The sequence below is a fragment of the Perognathus longimembris genome, chromosome 4 (assembly GCF_023159225.1).
Source record: "Perognathus longimembris pacificus isolate PPM17 chromosome 4, ASM2315922v1, whole genome shotgun sequence".
Lineage (NCBI taxonomy): Eukaryota > Metazoa > Chordata > Mammalia > Rodentia > Heteromyidae > Perognathus > Perognathus longimembris.
This window is the reverse complement of record NC_063164.1, coordinates 11,392,116-11,404,126: the sequence shown is the minus strand read 5'-3', so window position 1 is coordinate 11,404,126 and position 12,011 is coordinate 11,392,116. Positions and strand designations below refer to the sequence as shown.

The 12,011-nt window shown below is 40.0% G+C and overlaps 1 protein-coding gene across 1 annotated transcript; it reads right to left on the bottom strand.

Moving 5' to 3' along the window:
• Nucleotides 1-731: 731 nt before the first annotated feature.
• On the bottom strand, nt 732-2,930 carry Scg2 (secretogranin II). Its single transcript, XM_048344154.1, is given in 2 exon segments — nt 732-2,131; nt 2,133-2,930. Coding segments are annotated over 2 exon segments (1,827 nt in total). The 3' UTR covers nt 732-1,102.
• Between the last annotated feature and the right edge of the window lie 9,081 nt (nt 2,931-12,011).

Genomic DNA, 12,011 nt, shown 5'->3' with positions numbered 1-12,011 from the left:
TTATTCCCTGTTGATACGTTAGGTGCCAGTACCATTATACTTCAAAGACATTCCTGGTAATCCTTATGCACAAGGTTCTAGTCCACCAGGGAAGGTGGCTGTTCTCACTAAGACTGTGCCCACTGGCTTACCTCATGGGCATGTGGGAACAGTTTGTCTTCTGAGAAGCAAGGTCACCTGGGAAAAGGCAGGTTGCTTCCAAACCTGTGAACATTTCTGCTTGCCATGCCCATTGCGATTTTTCCCTCCCTCCTCCCTTCCTTCCTTCTTCCCTCCCTCACCTTGTTCCCTCCCTCCTTCCTTTCTTCCTTCTTTCCTTCCTTTCTGCCTTCCTGCTGTTTGTGAATATGAGAGATTTGATATATTTTATTTGTAGCAATCAAGGTAAAAGATACAAATATTATGCCAAAAGGCGTATTGCATTAAGTAAGTTATGTGTGGAAAACCATGAGGAAGGCTGCAGCAGGCTGTTGGAAAGGCTGACTCTCTAGGCAGGGGACTTGATCCCAAGTGAAGCTCATTACTGTGCACAGTGACAGATTTCTCTTTGGTCTCCACATTGCTTGGTGCACAGAAATTGTCTCTTGTTTTCCAGAATGAAGAGTCCAAAGGTCTCCAGGAAAAAAAAAAACATTTACTAACCAACAATAAAGCACACAATAGAAAAGGCCTTATAAATAAAACTACATATTTATAATGCTTTATTGATTTTTTTTGCTCCAGTACTCCACAAAAACACTACAGACAGTAACAAAATAGTTCAAGAAATATTAAAAACTTCCAAGAGAATTAGAGGACACTCTTTACCATGTATGAACATTAGCAATGCCACATTATTAAACACTATCATAGATATCTTTCTTGAATAAAGGACAGAATATTATTTATTTTAAACCAGGCGTTGTAACATTTACACAAATCCACACACAAGAGAACAGCGCAGATTAAATGAAGCAGATTCCCCAACAACCTGGAGCCATCTGCCTGTACATCATTTAAAGGATAGTACAGTGTGAACAGCAGAGAATCAACACACTAAAGAGAAACCAAGGGGTTCGCTTGGGGTGGGAAAAGGGGAGATGGGGCGCGTTGTGAGAGCCGCTTACATGTTTTCCATGGCTCTCTGAGTGACATGCTCCCTTCCCTTCTCAGCCTTTTCTTGGTTGAGGTACTCCAGCACTTTCATGAGCAGATCTTCGTCCAAGTACTGTTTGTTCGGGGTGTCATCATTCTTCAGGGAGCCCACTGGGAACCTCTTGCTCACCTTGTCAGTCTCCTGGGAGCTGCCTTGGCCCAGGTGCTCTTTGATGGCCTGCTCGATCTGGTCCTCATCCAGAAGGTCATCTTCGGAAGAGTCAGGAGTGGGGCCTCGCTTCACCGGGTTGGAATTCATGATCTCGGGGTACTTCACCAACATCCTGGCCAAGTACTCTCCTAACTCTTGGTCCTTGTCATTGAGATTATCATAGAGTTCTTGTTGGTTTTCAACATCGGGCATCCAGGCAGCTTTGGAAAGCTGGTTGGCTCGAGATTTTCCAGGACCATAGTTGACCCTCGCCAGACCTTTATCTCGGCTGTACTGATTGGGGGAGTACGGTGGCTTTTGATTTGCCGCATTGCTCTCCATCTCGAGCAGATTTAACACATCCTCAACACTGAGCCCGTCGGGTAAGGCCTCTGCCCCGGCACGGCTAGGTGTTTTGGGGTACCCACTCTTGGAAAGCATCTTACTTGGGAAGAGGTCCGGATGGTCTAAGTCCGCATCTGAGACGTCATCGAGGTCCCCAGGAAGGTCCAGCTCTTGTTCGGGTTCCCCCAATCCCACGGGCTTCTCTCCAGTTTTGAGCATCTCAATCAAGTCTTCGGGGGGGATCTGTAAATTCCTGGAGATTTCGATCAACTGATAAATGGACTGCGCATCCAGGGGCTTCTGCAGAAGCCTGGCGGCCCTGTCCCCCGCTTGCCCAGCCTGTGATCGGCCACTCGCCGCGGCGCTCACCAACCTCTTCAGGTAGGCCACGAGCTTGGAGGCGTCCCCGGACAGCGGCTCTTCCTCGGGGAGGCCCAGCTGCCCCGCGCGCTTCGCGGCGTCTTCGTGGGGCTGCTCCTTCTTGTCGGTGTTCTCTAGGGCCGTCCCTGGCCTCGTCCTGCGCCTGGCCCTCGCTCTTCTCCTCCATGGGGCTCCAGTCCTCCCCGCCCACCACGTCCTCGTAGGCGATGTTGCCGGCCTTGTAGAGGTCGTCTTCGTCGCCCGCGTAGGCTTTCGGCTCGTCCTCGGCGCGTTCACGCTTCTGGGTGCCACCGGGCCCGGTCAGCTTCCCCAGCTCTTGGAAGACAGACTCGAGCGTGGCGAGGCTCTGGGGCGTGTACTGCTCCTCCACGATCTCGTTGGTGCGTTTGAAGGGGTTGTCCCGGGACACCTCCTCGTACATCACGGGGAAGCGCAGGTGCTGCGTGAGCTTCCTCTCGGCCCACGGCTGGGCGGCCTCGTAGTCCTCCGTCAGGTCCGCTGGGAAGTTCTTCTCCACACCCAAGGCATAGGCCTGGTGGTCTTTGACAGCCGCCTGGGGGTCGGTGTCCGCCTGCCGCAGGGCCTCCAGGATGACCCGCAGCCACTCGTCCTCGCTCAGCGCGTCCCTGGAGCCCTGGGGCGCACGGCCTTCCTCCCCAGGAACCGCGATGCCTTGGTAGGAGCTGTAGTCGGGGCTGCTTTCTTCCCGGTGAGCTTGTTGCCGGAGTTTCTCTATGTACTCCAAAGCCCTGATCATCTCAGGATTCGGGAGCTTGGGGCCACTTTCCAAGCGCAGGTCGGGCTCTTTGCGGAGCAGTTGGTTCCTCTGGAAGGAGGCTGCGTGCGCGCCACAGATGAGGAACAGTAAATGGACCAGCCAGAGAGAGGCTCTGAGCCCGGGCTTCTTGGTTTCTGCCATGCTTCTCAAAGATTTCCTGGAAGCAAAGAAAAGGCGAGTTAGCACGAGGGAGACACACTACTCTCCCATGAGAGGCAGAGGGCTAGAGAGGCAAAGAGGAGCAGTCATTTCACTCAGGGCAAGTCTAGGAGCTAATCACCAGAAGCTTGCAAATTGCTTGCTCATTTACTTCAGACTTCTTTTTTTTTCAAATTTTTATTATCAAAATGATGTACAGAGAGGTTACAGTTTCATACATTAGGCATTGGATACATTACTTGAACTGTTTGTTACCTCGTCCCTACTTCAGACTTCTATAATGACATTTGCTCGGTTAACCAGTCACAAAAACACTGACATCAGATTTCCCAAATTTTATTTCTGCACTTACAAAACCTTGAGGTTCCTCTTTAGCATATGTTGTCTTTTTAATTAAAAAAGTACTCTTTTCACTCACATAGCATAATCATTAAAATCATTAGCAAAATACGGTTTTTTAAATATGTAACCACATACACGTAATCATGCCTTAGGGTTACAGAGTTGATTGGATCCATATGCTACTCCTTTGTACAACTACCTAAAGACAAAAATAAAATTTTTTAAAAGGTGTGTAGAACAAATAGCGATACATAAAGGTTATGGAACTATCCAATTTTGTTGTAGAAACCCATCAGCGACAATGTTAATACATATAATTATGTAACCCAGCACTTTAGCCCCAGTCACACTGATTGCCTTCACCATGAGACCTAGACCCATTTGTTGTTCAGAAATAGTTTGTTCTCACTGTGACATTAAATCCAGTTGCTAATTAATAAACCTCAAAATGTATGCCTTCCTGGGTTTCAATGAAGTTCCTTTTCTGTAAGCATGCTAAAATAATAATCTGGTTCAAAACTTCTTGTTCCACATTTCTTCTTGTGCTTTTATTATAATTATCTCAAATGCAATAATTCTTATACTTTTCATCATCCTTCAGGAGTGTATAGTAAATAAACAGATGCTCTGGAACGAACATAAGTTTACTTAACTAGTCTATTTCTGAACTTGAGAGTGTTCAGATTCCATTTGTCTTATGCCTTTGTCTATTTTTGTATGGACCTGTGAAATCTTAAATGACTCATACTGTTAGAAAAGCTTAAAATAGCCACTATGTAACTCCCAGTTTAGATAAACACAGACGTGTCCAAATATTCCAACTAAAAAAAAAAAAAAATCTTCATTCATTTTTTTTCTCTAGAGCTCTAAAAATCTCACATATGAATAAGCAACAGAAATCCTTTTTAGATGTTTTATATTTGGCATTGCAAACATTGAAAAAGGGCTTTTTAAATACTCATAACTTATACACATGTACATAAAATGCATGTAAAATAAGTCTTCAAGCTTGTTTGTGTCTTTGCTGGACCATGGGTTTGTGCTATATGAGCTTTAAGTTATGTGGGCACAATTTTGAATTAGATGAGCCATTAGTTGTAGAAAATATCCTTGCTCATTATATCTGGCTGGTAATTAATGGCATTATTTTCAGGGCTTAAAATGTATGTATTTATGAAAACTTATTTTGTATAGATACATATTTTTACTAAAATAATTCCCACTGGCTGGGGATATAGCCTAGTGGCAAGAGTGCCTGCCTCGGATACACGAGGCCCTAGGTTCGATTCCCCAGCACCACATATGCAGAAAACGGCCAGAAGCGGCGCTGTGGCTCATGTGGCAGAGTGCTAGCCTTGAGCAAAAAGAAGCCAGGGACAGTGCTCAGGCCCTGAGTCCAAGGCCCAGGACTGGCGAAAAAAAAAAAAATAATAATTCCCATTGAGTAAATTACTAAGTTTTTTTCTAAGAATATTTTCAAGACATTTATCATTAATAAATATCTATAATAAGTAATTGTATCCATAAAAATCACTGGCTTAAATAAAAGTGATTATATATTTTTCCTTATCTTTCTTAGGGATAATTTACTTTGAGTAATGAATTTTTAACACTGACATTTAACATAATAATCTTTAAAACCATATTGAACTTATTTTCTTTGAAACCACCCTCTGAAAATATTCATTTTTAACATTATTTAGAGAAAAGTTTCGGTTTCTATAATCAGATACACATAGGTAAGCTCTTACATATTTAATATAATACATTTACCCCTGTGCAATGGGGAAAAATAAGTTCAATATCTATACCAATATGGCCTTTAATTTCTTTCTATACAATGCCAATTCAACACGGCAAAATGGAATTCTTTTTCAAAAAGTTTATAGCACAGTTAAAGTTTCCAAAAATTTAAATTATATATATACATGAACAATAATAGCAATGTATTATGCATTGATAGCAGTATTATCCTTTTCAAGTTACTCAGACTTCTGAACAAAATTAGTGACATCTAGCACACTCCATTAATAAAAAGAAAAAGGAGGGGAATAATTTTAAAAAATTAAGTCCTGTAAAAATGCAAAGTTCTATTACTGCTGTGGTACTTGGCACCATTTTTATTAGCTTCTCAATAATTATCTAGAAAGAAAGCATTCTCAAGTAACATCATTACAAACAACTCTGATAAAGCAGTCTGGAAATGTTCTTACCCCATGGGTTTTATGCTTCTCTTTAAACCTAGCCATAGAATTGGAGTGGAGTGCTCATTTCAGCTTTCAGAACCCCAGACTAAGAAATGCTATGCTCTAGTCATGTTTTCGGGTTGAATTTGGATAACATAATCATTGCCTTTAAGAATCAACAGAGTTCTTTTCCTGGTTGCAGCTCTTTTTTTCCTAAGTAGCAAAATATGGTCTTCATAGCTCTTATAAGTCATATAGGATTTGATTTAAAATTTAATTTTCTGAAATCTAAATAATAGAAGGTCCATTTTCTGCCTTGAAAGCCATTATGAAAGCCTTTTAAGTCATTATTAAAACCTTTCTACAAGGATCAGATAGGAACATTGACACTGAAATATCAAGACACATATAGATGTATTTCATTTGAACAACTAACTTGTTCCGATACAAAAAAAAGAACAAAAAACAAAACTTGCCCCAATTCAAATCTTGCACAATCTCCATTAACACTAATTTACGACGCTTTGAATGTGTTCACCATCTATTCAAAATTACCATTTCTCTGTAAGTCAAAATCACATCCAACTATGCCCCAAGCTAATATTTAATATTTCACCCAGAAAAAAAATAAGAAAAACCTTATGTTCAGGATCATTCTAAGCTACTTTGCTTGGGTTAAAATTAGGACATAACAACAGAAACCTTTTCAAAACATACCACTTCCAAAAACAATTTTACAATCAGTTAATTTAGAGTTCTTCTGGCTCTTCTATGTTAAACCAAGAAGGTAATTGGAAGAATCTTATGAAGTAAATCAAAGAAAAAAATAGCTAGTTCCTAAATTGGCTACCCCTGTGACTAATGTGATTAATAGCCTTTGAATCATTGGAAACCTACTGTTAAGAATATTAAGCATATAATTTATATTCCTGGTTATCTATCTGGCTTTTCAGAAAAGAAACACATACATCAAGAGAAGAAACAAAACCATCAGGTTTGGTTAACTTTACATTACGATTTGCATCGACACTGAAATCCTTAACTTTTTCACTTGTCCTACATACATTGCATGAATAACATCCTGGTTCCCAGCTGGAACAGCAATCAGACTCATTCATATATAGATAGACACATAGATAATATCTTTACAGCGGCTGAAGAGCATCAGGTTGCTATTTAGTTATCCTACCCACATAAGCTTGTCCTATGGTCTTTTTTTTTAAATTTCTTCTCAGCTAGGAACTGAGGGCAGAACACGCAATTTAGAACTGTCCAGTAAATCGAGGAGAAAAGCAATCATACCTCTGTGAGATGGCAGAAAAGGCGCACAGCATGTCCCTCCGAGTCCGGTGGAGGAGCGGCTGGAGCAGTTCAGCACCGGACAGCTCCCGAGCTTATAGGGAGCCGCCGCCTGACTCTGCACTGACACACTGACGTCACCAGCTCAGCCACAAACCCCAGCGCAGGAGAGCTTTCTCAAAGAATCCCAGAGAAAAATAATCACTTTATTTTTTTTTAAGTGTTGCATGCTGACGCCACCTGTCTTTTTGTGGCAAAAACTGCAGTTGGTTCTTTTTTTGTCCCCCGCCCCCCCCCCCCCCCGCCTTTTGAGGCTTCAAATAAATGCTCTCTGTACAGTTCCTCTTACAAAAGAAAGGATTCTGTCAGACAAACAAACCTGAGTAATGCAAGATCATTTCATCTGCGTTCTGATAACTTGTCGGCGGGGAAGGGGCTTTCTTGTTGTTGCCGTTCTTATTGTTGTCATCATGATTGTTATAAGAAAGTTTTTCCCCCAGATAATAATTTCTTTTACTTCGTTGCCTCCCTTGCAAAGAAATTATGGTATCGCTTCCTGATAATGCTGAGGTGATTCCAAGATACACTATGAACACGAAAGACCATGTTTCATGTCGTCATTGCAGGCAGTATTCTAAAAATCACGAATATTTGGATTTTTTTCAAAGTAGCAGCCTACTTTTATACGAATGAATCGCTCTAATGTGAATTTTAGTATTCAGACATTTTCTCTAGTACTTAATTCTATGCAATACTCTTGGTGACTTTTACAGTACCTGGTCTCAGAAAGGAAGGCTGAAAAATTGAGAACCGATGAAAATACTATATCAGTTTACAAAAGTAAAACCACTCAGTAAGAAACATGTATGTTAAACACATGCTACATATATGTAGCTGGAATTCTTTTGCAATCCAGAAGATGCAGTACCATCCATGCTTCGTTTTTCTATTGAAGTAGATAAATTAAATGGAATTAGTTCCGGGACCATGATTGGGGCCAATCTAGGGAGTAATAAAGTAGTTAACTCTCAACCCCTTAGATTTATAATTCATAACCATGGCTATGCTTGGCATTAAAACCTGATTATATATTTTAATAATTTATGTAGGTCTAAATTTCTAACTACATTTTATTAAAGAAATGAGTCCTCCAAAACCAGTATATGTTGAAATATATTCTAATAGTAGAAAAGAATCTTACTATAGAGGAGCTCTTTGGTGTCTCTACTAATCAAACTATCCATCCTGATTTTGTCCATCTTGTAAATTGTGGTGCCTACTAGGTACCAAATGTGTTGCTAACTGCTGGTGACAAAAAAATGACTGGATTTTTGTCCTTTAAGAAGACTTTAGTTTTATGAGAGGAAAAATAGATGATTTTTTTTATTATTATGCACTAGGGGAAAGCTTATTTTACATTATTGGGGAACTTTGTGATGACCAGTTGATCAACCTAAAAATTCAGAGTGGAAAGCAACCTCCAGATAAAGGGACATAAGTTAAGATTTGTTTCTGTTATTGGGATTTAAAGAAAATGATTCTAGCTATGCTGGTTAAATCATAATACTCTCATATTTCTCATGAAAAAAAGAGGTAGCTTAAATCTGATTAAAATTAATCTTGGAGAAAGTAGTCTTCAACTCTCCCTATTTGGACTCCTAGTGAAGATATTTGCTTTTCCTCCCCGATGAGGAGACAGTGACATAAAACTCATATAAACTTAGACTGGAATTACCTGGCCAATTTATCAACTATATCTATGTATCCTAATGGGATTTTAGGGCATGGTCAAGTGCTGGGTCAAAGACACTTGAGTAAAATGTGAATTATTTACCTGAGTACCATCTTCTTGGTATCAACCCTTCCACCAATAGCTTTACACATGTAAGGTTTTATTTTTAATCTTAACACAGGTCTGCTAGCTTTGACCTAGTTCTCTAACCAGTGTTCTTTCTATGTGAGCAGTTGAAATGACCAGTATCAACATAACCTCAGATAGTTCTGCACGGTTATTCTTAAAGGATTGAATGGGCTCAACATGGGCCTCAGAAGTGCTCAAGGGAGCAGACAGCTACTGGAATGAGCAGTTCCATTAGGACGTAAGGTGAGAGAGAGCAATGAGCCATACATGGGCAATTAAATTTCTCTGCACCTTATGATATTAGGACAAATCTTTATCATTTACTAAGTTCTATTATATCTAGGATTCTATTTTGGAATCTAACAACTACAGATGATAGCTATTTTTATCATCATCTCACAAATGAAGGAACCAAAGTTGTAGGGGTGGGGAGTAAGTCCATCATTACTTCTCTCACATAATTAGCAAAGCTGGGACTGGAACTCAGGTCTTTACTATCTGTGCACAATAAGTACTATGATTCAGGATACTCCTGCGGAATATAAATGCAGAAATGAATATGGCACAGGTCTGGCCATTATAGTTCTAAAAGCTTTCATGGATATCCCAATTATTCTTCCTGGTTGCTACCCAGATGGCATGCCCAGCAAATAGAAAACAGAACTGACATTGAATCACGTCCTTGCTATTGAATTTGAAACATTTCTATTCACCACTCTGGTTATTTTTACAGATGTGTTAGGTCTCAATGTATTAGGTTAAACATATCTCTAAAAATGATCATTGAATTTTTACCAGTAGCTATTGATTCTAAAGGGAACAATTTTCTAATAGAAATCTATTTAGGGAAGTAATTAAATAAAATGAAATGCATATACTGAAATCATACTTTTTATTAATGTGAAATATCATAGAACATGTACAAAGCATAAAAACAACACATCTTTTTTAAGTGAGTCTGAGTAATCACTTAAAATATTCTCTAGAAGATTTAAGGTTTCTGTGAGGTCTACATTTCCAGCTATCATTGCTTCTGAGAAACAAATCACTGTATCATGAGCATTTTCAGAATAATTATGTACTGGGCATGATAATGGATTTTACTAAATTAGTTTTCCTTCTCACCATGGGGCTGTGAAGTTCAAACTAATCATTCACAATTTAACTCTAAGTAATTAGCACGCACTAATGTGTTTTATGATCAGATTTTCTTAAATGTTGGTCATTTTGTTCTTCATTATTACATGTAGACCCAGCCTTTGCTTTTGCAATCACTTTTACAATCAAGCCTCTACCTTATAGTCATATTTTAATTCAAAACCTATCTCTCTTCTACTCCATTACACAGCTCATTTTGTTTCAATTTATATGAAAGCAATGAACATCCAGAAGGCCAGATCGCTCATCTATTTCTTCCCTGAGCCAACTTCCTTCCTTAGCCTCTGTCCCTTGAAGACAAATATCTCTGCTTGAGCTCCTAGCTGTACCACCCACAAGCTGAAGAGCCCCAGTATTTGCCTGACGATGGCTTTGGGGAGAGGAGCTCCAGGCTCCCACTGACCTCTTAAGTTCTCAGCTCCTTCTCATTGTTTTTCCTCACCTCTCTGTCTCTCTTCTCTTCCGTTTTTTCCTTTTCCTTTTTCCTCTTTACAATCCTCATGCCCTCCCTCCTGCTAATGCTTTGTCTCCCGAAATTTACCTAAACTCCTGTCTTTTTGTTTCAAAATACTTTCTTTTATAAGCAAATGTTCCTGTTGTAAGATAGGTTTTCTTTTATAACTTTAAAGGACCAATAAGGTATTTTTCCATCTCTCTTGCAAAGGCAGGGACTTTCAAATTTCAGTAGAGAGGACATAAAACTCGGGATCTGGGTATACTTTGCTTAATAACATAACTTCAGCTTCTCAGACAAAATCAAGTATGTTTTAAGAGGTAGGATCTCTGGAGGGTTCATAGCCTATCTGTGTGTCTGTGTGTCTGTGTGTCTGTCTGACTGTGCGTGCACCAGTCAAGACCTCATGCTTGCTTAGTTTTTGAGCTGGCTTCAAACTGTGACCCTCCAGATTCCAGCCTCTTGAGTAGCTGGGATTGTAGATATGAGCTATAAGCACCTGGAAGAATCTGTCCTTTTATCAGTACATCATCATCCCGAGCCCAGAGCCTTGGATATAAAGCCTACTCAAAAATATGAAGGGTTGAATTAAAGTTTTTGCCTTCTTCTTGCTAAAGCTTCATACATTACCCCCTGTAAGTTTTTAATCTTCTCAAAATGTCCTTATGCAAATGAATCGTCTTTATTCATTTGAGCTGTAGGCATTGCTAGTAAATTAGATTTAGAGTATTGTTTTTTTTAAGGAAAAATTTCTTCCACAGTAGAAACATTCTATATTTTTCTAAATTTTTCCTTATTTTGAAAAACATTTTCTTGGTATTGCATTAGAAATTTAACATAGCCAGGTGCCAGTCCCTCATGTCTATAATCCTAAATACTCAGGATGCTGAAACCTGAGGATTGAAGTTCAAAGTCAGCCTAGGCAGAAAAGTCCACGAGATTCTTATCTCCAACTATTCACCAAGAACCAGAAGTAGATCTGTGGCTCAAGTGGCATAGTACTAGCTTTGAGCAAAAACAGCTCAAAACAGCATCCAGGCCCTGAGTTCAAGCCCTAGGATTGGCATACACAAAAAGAAAAGAAGGAAGGAAGGAAAGGAGAGAGAGAGAGAGAGAAAGGGAGGAAGGGAGGGAGGGAGGAGGGAGGGAGAAAGGAAGGGAGGGAGGGAGGGAGGGAGGGAGGGAGGGAGGGAGAAATTGAACGTAAAGAAAAAAATAAATCTTTTTAAAATTCCATAATTGTTTAGTCTTTTATAATTGTTGAGCTTTGCTTATCAAGGGGCCACCAGATAAAAAGTGCCACTAGATAAAGTAGGATCCCTTTTCTTCCTGAAAGGAGTTCATTGTGAAGTTATTTTGCATTTGTCTCCCATGTGTTAAAATAAAAGCTTTCTCACAAACCCTCACTGAGATCTGTGAAACCAAATAAATCCAGGCACTCCTCTCATTGACTTTGGATTCTGGAACCATCTGGTGCTTGGAGGAGAAGCAAGTACTCTTTTCACAATTCAATACCATGGATGTTTAGGCTTCTACTCTCTCAGTGGAAGTCAGGAGGGGAGTTTGTGCACTCGAAGTTCATTGCTTTGCTTAACACAACAGTGAATGTCTCCATCTTTCAAATACTCCTGGAATAATTGTTTTGTGAATCAATGTTTTCAGCACTTACATGCAAATATTTCAATGAGGCTATCTTTTGGCTTTGCCCACTTACAATCTCCATGAATTAGAAGCTCAGAGATTTGGAAGAGCATTCAAGGTTG